The sequence below is a fragment of the Salmo trutta genome, chromosome 14, assembly GCF_901001165.1.
Source record: "Salmo trutta chromosome 14, fSalTru1.1, whole genome shotgun sequence".
NCBI lineage: Eukaryota > Metazoa > Chordata > Actinopteri > Salmoniformes > Salmonidae > Salmo > Salmo trutta.
The window spans coordinates 7,896,851-7,909,327 of NC_042970.1; the positions used below are offsets into that span (position 1 = coordinate 7,896,851).

At 44.6% G+C, this 12,477-nt stretch overlaps 1 protein-coding gene across 1 annotated transcript in view; it reads right to left on the reverse strand.

Moving 5' to 3' along the window:
- Nucleotides 1-746: 746 nt before the first annotated feature.
- LOC115207315 (leucine-rich repeat-containing protein 3) overlaps nt 747-12,477 on the reverse strand; it is a 14,314-nt gene continuing 2,583 nt past the window's right edge. Inside the window, exons 2-3 of the mRNA XM_029774307.1 lie at nt 1,597-2,106; nt 747-1,382 (exon numbers count right to left, since the gene is read on the reverse strand). Of these exons, the coding sequence (XP_029630167.1) occupies nt 812-1,382; nt 1,597-2,045 (1,020 nt within the window). The 5' untranslated portion in view covers nt 2,046-2,106 and the 3' untranslated portion in view covers nt 747-811. The remainder of the gene's footprint in view (nt 1,383-1,596; nt 2,107-12,477) is intronic.

Genomic DNA, 12,477 nt, shown 5'->3' on the forward strand with positions numbered 1-12,477 from the left:
AGTATTGATGATGAAAGCCACCAGTACTGATGATGAAAGCCACCAGTACTGATGATGAAAGCCACCAGTATTGATGATGAAAGCCACCAGTACTGATGATGAAAGCCACCAGTACTGATGATGAAAGTCACCAGTATTGATGATGAAAGCCACCAGTATTGATGATGAAAGCCACCAGTATTGATGATGAAAGCCACCAGTATAAAGCCACCAGTATTGATGAAAGCCACCAGTATTGATGAAAGCCACCAGTATTGATGATGAAAGCCACCAGTATTGATGATGAAAGCCACCAGTATTGATGATGAAAGCCACCAGTATTGATGATGAAAGCCACCAGTATTGATGATGAAAGTCACCAGTATTGATGATGAAAGTCACCGGTATTGATGATGAAAGCCACCAGTATTGATGATGAAAGCCACCAGTATTGAAGATGAAAGGTGCTGATCAATATTGTCTTCTCTGTTTCTTTCTTCTTCTGGTCTTTCTCTCTCCATTTGGACAGCGTTAAAGCTGTGCATATGCCAGTGAATACAAAAACATATTTTTTTTTATAAACGTAGTTAGGGCAAAAAAATATAAATAATTATGGAAAAGACCCAGTAGTTACAAAAATAAAATGCTGTAATCATTTAATTAAAGTCAAAGTTGTTATAGAGAGTCAATTTTCAATTAACAAGCTCTGTCCCAATACAGAGACATGAATTGTCTCTACGGCCTTTTCGTAGGCCTTCTCTTGGTTGTTTTTGTAAAAGAGAATGTGTTCTCAATAACCTACCTGATTAAATAAAGGCAATAAATAAATAGTTCAGAGACCAGTGCTTATCGTGTCTGTCTCAGTGGGTGTTTTCCTCGGACTGGGCAAACTCTTCAGATACTCCAGATGTCTTCTGGTCTCAGCTTGGTTCTGTCTCACGTAGTAAACCACATAAACAATGACCATGAAGAACCACACGAACATGGTCACCAGCATAGCCACATCCGTGGTCTTCCGCTGGAGATTACAGAAGTTCACCCCAGAGTCGAGCAACTTAACCAGCGGTTGACCGGCGTGCTCCCCTGCACCCCCTGGATCCTCCCAGCGACTCACCTCCCCGGCGCTCCTCACCGAGCTCTCACACACAATCCCATTGACTGTCTCCGGCTCTAGATTTAACGTCTCCATCAGCTCCTGCAGGGTACAGTCACAGTGCCACGGGTTGTGGTAGAGGCGTGTCTTGGCCCGCGTGGAACTGAACTCGTCCCGGCTGGCCTGGCGTAACTGGTTGTGTGAAAGATCCAGGAGACGGAGCTCTGAGCTCAGGTGGCGCAGGGCCCCGGAGGAGAGGGTGTCGATGCGGTTGTGGGAGAGGTAAAGCTCCCTCAGGTGGGTCAGCTCCCTGAAGGGAAGGGATATAACAAGAGGAAGTGTCAGAAACATCATAATTAGACCTGGAACTAAAACCAAACTGGGAGCCAGATATGAATTGTAATGGAAGAAATAGAAAAATAAATATTAATTCATTAATTAATCAATTAATTAATTAATTAAATGAACTAATGACAATAATGAAGCAAGGGGAATAAAAAAATCACAACTGTTATGTTCCTTGCCTAAAGGCGCTCTCGGGGAGCGAGCGGATGTAGTTCCTCTCCAGGTGGAGGGTGACGGTGTCCGGGGGAAGGCCCTGGGGGAACTCACGGAGCCCAGCGTCCGTACACAGCACCATGCTGCTCTCCCACACACAGTGGCAGCTGTCAGGGCACTGGGGGAACACCGGGCGTAGGAGGAGCAGGACCAGCAGGGTGAATGACCAGCCTCCCAGGTCTCGATGCAGGCTTGGTGCCAGGCTTGTCCCAAGACCCAGGTCTCCCCCAAGCCTTGTCTCTTGCCCCAGCCCTGTCCCGGTTCCCTGCCCTCTCTCTCTCGCCCTTCCTCTCTCCAGTCTTCTCTCTTTCCCAAGCTTTGTGCCCAGCCCTCCTCTCTCCAACACTTTAACCAATCCTCTCCGCAGCCCCAATCCATCTCCTCCATGACATCCAGTCCTCCCGCTGAGGCACATGTCCTCACCATAGCCCCCGACACACCCCAGGTCCAGAGGGAGATGCCAGGACCAGCAGAGCCTGGTGGAACAGAACAGAAAACAGCATGAGAAGAGGCTATAGAACAGCCACAGGAGGTGAGTGGAAAGTACATACAGTACACACACATCCACAGATGTTGGAGTGAAAGAACACTGGTTGTAATGTTTACGGTCAATTTTATATTGTTTATTTTACTTTTGTTTATTATCTATTTCACTTGCTCTGGCAATGTAAACACGTTTCCAATTAATTCTTAATTTTTTATTTCACCTTTTTTTAACCAGGTAGGCCAGTTGAGAACAAGTTCTCATTTACAACTGCGACCTGGCCAAGATAAAGCAAATCAATTCGAAACATACAACAACACAGAGTTATACATGGAGTTAAACAAACAGACAATAATATTGTAGAAAAATAAGTCTATATACAAAGTGAGCAAATGAGGTGAGATAAGGGAGGTAAAGGCAAAAAAGGCCACGGGGGCGAGGTAAATACAATATAGCAAGTAAAACACTGGAATGGTAGATTTGCAGTGGAAGAAAGTGCAAAGTAGAAATAGAAATAATGGGGTGCAAAGCAGCAAAATAAATAAATAAATAAATGCAGTAGGGGAAGAGGTAGTTGTTTGGGCTAAATTATAGATGGGCTATGTACAGGTGCAGTAATCTGTGAGCTGTTCTGACAGCTGGTGCTTAAAGCTAGTGAGGGAGATAAGTGTTTCCAGTTTTAGAGATTTTTGTAGTTCGTTCCAGTCATTGGCAGCAGAGAACTGGAAGGAGAGGCAGCCGAAGGAGGAATTGGCTTTGGGGGTGACCAGAGAGATATAACTGCTGGAGCGCGTGCTACAGGTGGGTGCTGCTAAGGTGACCAGCGAGCTGAGATAAGGGGGAACTTTACCTAGCAGGGTCTTGTAGATGACCTGGAGACAGTGGGTTTGGCGAAGAGTATGATGTGAGGGCCAGCCAACCAGAGCGTACAGGTTGCAGTGGTGGGTAGTATATGGGGCTTTGGTGACAGATGGAACTGTGATAGACCGCATCCAATTTGTTGAGTAGGGTGTTGGAGGCTATTTTGTAAATGACATCGCCAAAGTTGAGGATCGGTAGGATAGTCAGCGAAATAGGAACCCGATTCTAGATTTAATTTTGGGTTGGAGATGCTTAATGTTAGTCTGGAAGGAGAGTTTACAGTCTAACCAGACATCTGGGTATTTGTAGTTGTCCACATATTCAGAACTGTCCAGAGTAGTGATGCTGGACGGGCCGGCAGGTGCAGACAGCGATCGGTTGAAGAGCATGCATTTAGTTTTACTTGCATTTAAGAGCAGTTGGAGGTCACGGAAGGAGAGTTGTATGGCATTGAAGCTCATCTGGAGGTTAGTTAACGCAGTGTCCAAAGAAGGGCCAGAGGTATACAGAATGGTGTCGTCTGCGTAGAGGTGGATCAGAGAATCACCAGCAGCAAGGGCGACATCATTGCTGTATACAGAGAAGAGAGTTGGCCCTAGAATTGAACCCTGTGGCACCCCCATAGAGACTGCCAGAGGTCCGGACAACAGGCCCTCCGATTTGACACACTGAACTCTATCTGAGAAGTAGTTGGTGAACCAGGCGAGGCAATCATTTGAGAATCCAAGGCTGTTGAGTCTGCCGATAAGAATGTGGTGATTGACAGAGTCGAAAGCCTTGGCCAGGTCAATGAATACGGTTGAACAATAATGTCTCTTATTGATGGAGGTTATGATATCGTTTAGGACCTTGAGCGTGGCTGAGGTGCACCCATGACCAGCTCTGAAACCAGATTGCGTAGTGGAGCAGGTACAGTGGGATTCGAAATGGTCGGTAATCTGATTGTTAACTTGGCTTTCGAAGACCTTAGAAAGGCAGGGTAGGATAGATATAGGTCTGTAGCAGTTTAGGTCTAGAGTGTCTCCCCCTTTGAAGAGGGGGATGACAGTGGTAGCTTTCCAATCTTTGGGAATCTCGGACAATACGAAAGAGAGGTTGAACATGCTAGTAATAGGGGTTGCAACAATTTCGGCTGATAATTTTAGAAAGAGGGTCCAGATTGTCTAGCCCGGCTGATTTGTAGGGGTCCAGATTTTGCAGCTCTTTCAGAACATCAGCTATCTAGATTCTGGGGGGAGGAGAAATGGGGGAGGCTTGGGAAAGTTGCTGCAGGGGGTGCAGGGCTGTTGATCAGGGTAGAGGTAGCCAGGTGGAAAGCATGGCCAGCCATAGAAAAATGCTTATTGAAATTCTCAATTATAGTGGATTTATTGGTGGTGACAGTGTTTCCTATCCTCAGTGCAGTGGGCAGCTGGGAGGAGGTGCTCTTATTCTCCATGGACTTTACAGTGTCCCAGAACTTTTTTAAGTTTGTGCTACAGGATGCAAATTTCTGCTTGAAAAAGCTAGCCTTAGCTTTCCTAACTGCCTGTGTATATTGGTTTCTAACTTCTCTGAAAAGTTGCATATCACGGGGGCTATTCGATGTTAATGCAGAATGCCACAGGATGTTTTTGTGCTGGTCAAGGGCAGTCAAGTCTGGAGAGAACCAAGGGCTATATCTGTTCTTGGTTCAAACATTTTTAAATAGGGCATGCTTTTTTTAGGTGGTGAGGAAGGCAATTTTAAAGAATAACCCGGCATCCTCTACTGACGGGATGAGGTCAATATCCTTCCAGGATACCCGGGCCAGGTCGATTAGAAAGACCTGCTCGCTGAAGTGTTTTAGGGAGCGTTTGACAGTGACGAGGGGTGGTCGTTTGACCGCAGACCCATTACAGATGCAGGCAATGAGGCAGTAATTGCTGAGATCTTGGTTGAAAACAGCAGAGGTGTATTTGGAGGGCATGTTGGTTAGGATGATATCTTTGAGGGTGCCCGTGTTTACAGATTTGGGGTTGTACCTGGTAGGTTCATTGATCATTTGTGTGAGATTGAGGGCATCAAGCTTAGATTGTAGGATGGCCGGGGTGTTAAGCATGTCCCAGTTTAGGTCACCTAGCAGCACGAGCTCTGGAGATAGATGGGGGGCAATCAATTCACATATGGTGTCCAGGCCACAGCTGGGAGCAGAGGGTGGTCTACAGCAAGCGGCAACCCCCTTTGGCAGTTCTAGCTTGTCGGAAAATGTTATAGTTAGGGATGGAAATTTCAGGGTTTTTGGTGGTCTTCTTAAGCCGGGATTCAGACACGGCTAAGACATCCGGGTTGGCAGAGTGTGCTAAAGCAGTGAATAAAACAAACTTAGGGAGAAGGCTTCTAATGTTGACATGCATGAAACCAAGGCTTTTACGGTTACAGAAGTCAACAAATGAGAGCACCTGGGGAGTAGGAGTGGAGCTAGGCACTGCAGGGCCTGGATTAATCTCTACATCACCAGAGGAACAGAGGAGGAGTAGGATAAGGGTACGGCTAAAGGCTATAAGAACTGGTCGTCTAGTACGTTCGGAACAGAGAGTAAAAGGAGCAGGTTTCTGGGCACGATAGAATAGATTCAAGGCATAATGTACAGACAAAGGTATGGTAGGATGTGAGTACATTGGAGGTAAACCTAGGCATTGAGTAATGATGAGAGAGATATTGTCTCTAGAGACTTTTGAACCAGGTGATCGTCACCGCATATGTGGGAGGTGGAACTAAATTGTTGGTTAAGGCATATTGAGCAGGGCTAGAGGCTCTACAGTGAAATAAGACAATAATCACTAACCAGAACAGTAATGGACAAGGCATATTGATATTGGGGAGAGGCATGCGTAGCCGAGTGATCATAGGGATCCAGTGAGTGGTTGGGCTGGCTGGAAACATGGCGATTCAGACAGCTAGCAGGCCGGGGCTAGCAAGCCAGCAGAAGATCCTTGGAGGGACGTCGCGACGGAGGAAAGTCTGATTTAGCCTCCACGTGCGGTGACGTCGATAGACCAGTCGTGATGGATTAGTAGGGTTCCGAGTAGCAGAGGGATCCAAGTCCAATTGACAAAATAGGTATAGTGGCCCATGAAATTGGCCGATGGATCTATTCAGCTAACAGTCCAATATGCTCTAGACAGCTAGCGGGCCACGGCTAGCAGCTAGCGGGCCGCAGCAAGCAGGCTAGCAGGTGGGCATTCAGGGGACGTCGCGACGTAAGAGCCAGTTGAGTACCCCCTCAAGCAGGTTACGTCGGTAGTCCAGTCATGAAGGCTCGGCGGGGTTACGTGCCCCGTACCGGCAGTAGAATGGGTCCGGGTATTGTAGCCCAGGAGTGGCTGATGGGCCTCTTCAGCTAGCCGGGAGAATGGGCCTAGCAGGGCTAGCTAAAGGCTAATTGGTGCTTGCTTTGGGACAGACGTTAGCCAGGAGTAGTCACTCGGATTGCAGCTAGCTAACTGCGATGATCCAGGTGAAAAGGTTCAGAGCTTGCGGTAGCAATCCGGGGACATGGAGAGAAAATAGGTCCGGAATAGGTCCAATGCCAATTAAGCCCCTTATATTGAATTTTTTTAAATGCATTTTTATTTCACCTTAATTTAACCAGGTAGGCCAGTTGAGAACAAGTTCTCATTTACAATTGCGACCTGGCCAAGATAAAGCAAAGCAGTGCAACAAAAACAACAACACAGAGTTACACATGGGATAAACAAAAGTACAGTCAATAACACAATAGAAAAATCTGTATTCAGTGTGTGCAAATGAAGGAGGTAAGGCAATAAATAGGTCATAGTTGCAAAATAATTACAATTTAGCAATTAACACTGGAGTGATAGATGTGAAGATGAGGATTTGCAAGTAGAAATACTGGTGTGCAAAAGAGCAGAAAAACAAAAACAAATATTGGATGAGGTAGGTAGTTGGTTGGATGGGTTATTTACAGATGGGCTGTGTACAGCTGCAGCGATCGGTAAGCTGCTCTGACAGCTGATGCTTAAAGCTATTGAGGGAGATATAAGTCTCCAACTTCAGTGATTTTTGCAATTCGTTCCAGTCATTGGCAGAAGAAAGTTGTGAGGAAAGGCGGCCGAAGGAGCTGGTGGCGTTGGGGATGACCAGTGAAATATACTTGCTGGAGTGCGTGCTACGGGTGGGTGTTGCTATGGTGACCAGTGAGCTGAGATAAGGCGGAGCTTTACCTAGCAAAGACTTATAGATGACCTGGAGCCAGCGGGTGCATTTGCGTAGTGGCATACTGTTGAGCAAAGGCGTTTGAGATTTTCACACAGCAGGTTCTTTTAAAAAATAATTGCCTTTTAGAAACGAATTTCATCCAATTCTATGTCATTTTTTTAATACCAGATGACTGAAATGATGCTACTCTGACAGTGACCAAATGAGAGTAATAAAAACAACATGGCCATCAATTCCCAAGGCCAGTGAAGAGACACACAGATTGTACAATATATATATATATATATATATATATATATATATATATATATATATATATATATATATGACAGTGAGAGGACGTTTCTTTTTTTGCTGAGTTTATATATATATATATATATATATATATATATAATATATATATATAAACTCAGCAAAAAAAGAAACGTCCTCTCACTGTCAACTGCGTTTATTTTCAGCAAACTTGTGTAAAATATTTGTATGAGCATAAGATTCAACAACTGAGACATGAACTGAACAAGTTCCACAGACATGTGACTAACAGAAATGGAATAATGTGCCCTGAACAAAAGGGGGGTCAAAATCAAAGTAACAGTCAGTATCTGGTGTGGCCACCAGCTGCATTAAGTACTGCAGTGCATCTCCTCCTCATGGACTGCACCAGATTTTCCAGTTATTGCTGTGAGATGTTACCCCACTCTTCCACCAAGGCACCTGCAAGTTCCCGGACATTTCTGGGGGGAATGGCCCTAGCCCTCACCCTCTGATCCAACAGGTCCCAGGCGTGCTCAATGGGATTGAGATCCGGGCTCTTCGCTGGCCATGGCAGAACACTGACATTCCTATCTTGCAGGAAATCACGCACAGAACGAGCAGTATGGCTGGTGGCATTGTCATGCTGGAGGGTCATGTCAGGATGAGCCTGCAGGAAGGGTACCACATGAGGGAGGAGGATGTCTTCCTTGTAACGCACAGCATTGAGATTGCCTGTAATGACAACAAGCTCAGTCCGATGATGCTGTGACACACCGCCCCAGACCATGACGGACCCTCCACGGACCCTCTACCTCCAAATCGATCCCTCTCCAGAGTACAGGCCTTGGTGTAACGCTCATTCCTTCAACTATAAACGCGCATCTGACCATCACCCCTGGTGTGACAAAACGGCGACTCCTCAGTGAAGGTGACGTTGTTGCCGGTGATGTCTGGTGAGGACCTGCCTTACAACAGACCTACAAGCCCTCAGTCCAGCCTCTCTCAGCCTATTGCGGAAAGTCTGAGGCACGTTAACGCAGATGAGCAGGGACCCGGGGCATCTTTCTTTTGGTGTTTTTCAGAGTCAGTAGAAAGGCCTCCTTAGTGTCCTTTCATAACTGTGACCTTAATTGCCTACCGTCTGTAAGCTGTTAGTGTATTTACGATCGTTCCACAGGTGCATGTTCAATAATTGTTTATGGTTCATGCAAAGCTGTCATCAAGGCAAAGGGTGGCTACTTTGAAGAATCTCAAATATAAAATATATTTTGAATTGTTTAACAGTTTTTTGGTTACTACATGATTCCATATGTGCTATTTCATAGTTCTGATGTCTTCACTATTATTCTACAATGTAGAAAATAGTAAAAATAAAGAAAAACCCTTAAATGAGTAGGTGTGTCCAAACTTTTGACTGGTACTGTATATGAAAAAAAGTGCTGTTCATTCAGAACCAATCAAAAGTTGTTGAGAAAAAAAGGGTTTATAGATATATATATATATATTTTTTTTTTAAGCAGTAGGGATTTACTTTCCAAACTACATTTTTCTCGTAATTGTATTTTGAAATTTGCAGAAGGAAAACTGACAGCCGCAACCAACCATAGAAATATAATCCATAGATGGCAGTTCTGGCAGCCATTGACAGGACTGGCAGCCATTGCTAGTGTACCCATGAGTTTTAAGGGATACTTCAAGGAGTTCAAGGGGAAGTACATCAAGGGCCTCATTGCCAAAATCCCAAAGTATTCTTTTAACAGTCAAAATTGCCAGTGTTAGAGGTTCCAATATGATTCTATGGATTATATGTCTATGGCCACAAACCACAAAGCAACAAGCTGTTCTATATTTGGCACAGTTGCTGCCCAAATTGCAGTCTTCCCGACTGTAAGTGCTTGTGATAAAACGTAATCCCATGCAATTGTTTAGAAACTAGTGATTCTCTGTGGCTAAATGATGTTTTCTGGTGTAGTATAACTAGTGATTCTCTGTGGCTAAATGATGCTCTCTGGTGTAGTATAACTAGTGATTCTCTGTGGCTAAATGATGCTCACTGGTGTAGTACTTTGAATGATTTATGTCTGTTCACACAGGAAGGAATATCATTTTGGGGGCAAAATTATTAAAATGTATCAGGGGTTGCTGCAGCCCTTCCAGCATCCCTCCTTCCGGCAGCTATGCAGGAGACAGAGGAGATTAAGGTTCAGGGCAATATAAGCCACTGGGTAAAGGGGAATAAAAAAGACAGATTAAGCCTGTTCATCTGAAAAATCCTCCTTGTCACATAGTCACTACTAGCTACCAAAGGCCCATAGAGAGAGGATGACATTAATGGTTGCATCTCATTGTTATGAAGGAAATGGCCATCACTTGTATTTATTTATTATTCAAATAACCAGCCACATATTATAGACTAGTTCCTATATAGTCCACTACTGTAGTAACCTAGTTCCTATATAGTCCACTACTTTAGTAACCTAGTTCCTATATAGTGCACTACTTCATCTAGTGGAACAAGAGAATAGGAAGAAAAGGAGGCCTGAAACTACAATTTATACTGACCTTGTCACGGCTGTTCACATATTTATTCCGTGAAACTAAATGCAATACACTAAATACTTGAAACACAAAAAACAACAAACCGTGACGCAGAGAGGAAAACACACTACTCAAAAGATAATCACCCACAAACACAGGTGGGACAAACACCAACATAAATATGACCTCCAATTAGAGGTAACGAGGATCAGCTGCCTCCAATTGGAGATCAACCCAAACAACCCCAACATAGAAATAGACAAACTAGAACTAAAACATAGAAATAGACAACATAGAAAAAACCACCCAAAACACCCCCTGTCACGAACCCTGACCACTGTACTATAGAAAATGACCTCTTACAAGGGTCAGGACGTGACAGACCTCTCTTACTGCTATGAATCATCAGATGTACCGGTTGCAGTAAAATGGGAGACGTCAGAAAGACAATCCTCATATATTTCCTATAATGGATCTAAGAACTGTACAAATAATATATTTGTGACATCAATATATACAGTATACATATTTTTTTATGAATCAATACAGTAATTATGAAATCTGTATGTAAAACATTTACATTTGACATTTTATCCAGAGTGACGCACAGTGCATTCATCTTAAAATAGCTAGGTGAGACAACTCCACATCACAGTCTACACAGATCACAGTTTCCATCTGCATTGCTTGCTGTTTGGGGGTTTTAGGCTGGGCTTCTGTACAGCACTTTGAGACATCAGCTGATGTAAGAAGGGCTTTATAAATACATTTGATTGACTGATTTGATTGAAATATAAAGTACATCAACATTCCATTCCAGCTAAACAACGGATAGTTTTTTTGCCCCCCCCAAAAAAACACACATTTTAATACACATCTAAAATCTGTAAATAACAAATCTGAGAACAGTAATATTTTACACACATGAAGGTACCCATAAGGGAATCATTTCTTATTTTTTAAAAAAGTAGACAAATGTGTGGATATAGCATTTTGGAAATAAACTCTTCACATACTCTCTTTCATACATACGTACATACATGACAATATTTCAACACAACAGACATTACCAGCCTCCCATCTCCTGCCTCTACACTACCTCCCTCCCTCCCTCTATCCATCCCCCCCTCCCTCCCTACACACCCTCTATCCATCCATCCATCCATCCATCCCTCCCTCCCTTCATCTATCCATCCATCACACCCTCTATCCATCCATCCCTCCCTCCCTCCCTTCATCTATCCATCCATCACACCCTCTATCTATCCCTCCCTACACACCCTCTATCTATCATCCATCCCTCCCTCCCTCCCTCCCTCCCTCACACACACACACACACACACACACACACACACACACACACACACACACACACACACACACACACACACACACACACACACACACACACACACACACACACACACACACACACACGACATTACATTAATCTACACTCTCTCTCATTAATTGACCATTGTATCCATCTCCCAACAGATCATCCTTACTCATGTTCCAGTGATGACACATCTGTGTTTTATAGTAAATGGCACCCTATTCCCTATATAGTACCATAGTGTACAACCAGGGCCCTGGTCTAAAGTAGTGTACATTACAGGGACTAAGGAGCCGTTTGGGAATCAGACTGCGACATTAGACACAGTGGGATGGATGTCTGAGTACCACTGCTGATACACTATACCAGACCAGCACATTAATCCTCCCTCACAGTGTCCATAAGCACACAACTAGAAGAGACACAGATCCTGAGTTGCGGTTGGGTTGTGGGCTGGGTACTGGGCTGTGGGCTGGGTAGTGTGCTGGGTTGTGGGCTGGGTTTTGGGCTGGGCTCTGTGTTGGGTTGTGGGCTGGGTAGTGTGCTGGGTTGTGAGTTGTGAGCTGGACTGTGGCTGGACTGTGTACATTTTACATTTACATTTTAGTCATTTAGCAGATGCTCTTATCCAGAGCGACTTACAGTAGTGAATACATACATTTCATACATTTTTCTTTCTTTCTTTCTTTTTTAATTTATTTGTACTGGCCCCCTGTGGGAATCGAACCCACAACCCTGGTGTTGCAAACACCATGCTGGCATTGCAAACACCATGCTCTACCAACTGAGCCACAGGGAGTACTCTGGGCTGGGCTCTGGGCTGGGCTCTGGGCTGGGCTCTGGGCTGGGCGCTGGGCTGGGCTCTGGGTTGGGTTGTGAGCTATGGGCTGGGCTGTGGCTGGGTGGTGCCGGTGAATATGACATGCGTTTGGCCTAGTTGGAGCTATCTAGTGTGGATAATTACACAGCTGGAAGAGACACAGCCTGGGCAGATGACATGAAAATAGAGCTCTTTGGCCACGCATACCAGTGGTGGGATTGGTATTTAAAAAACCAGAAGCATACCTACTGTAAAATACGGTGGTGGATCTTTGATGTTAAGGGTCTATGTTTCTTCCACTGGTCCTGGGGTCCTTGTTAAGGTCGATGGCATCATGAACTTTATCCAATACC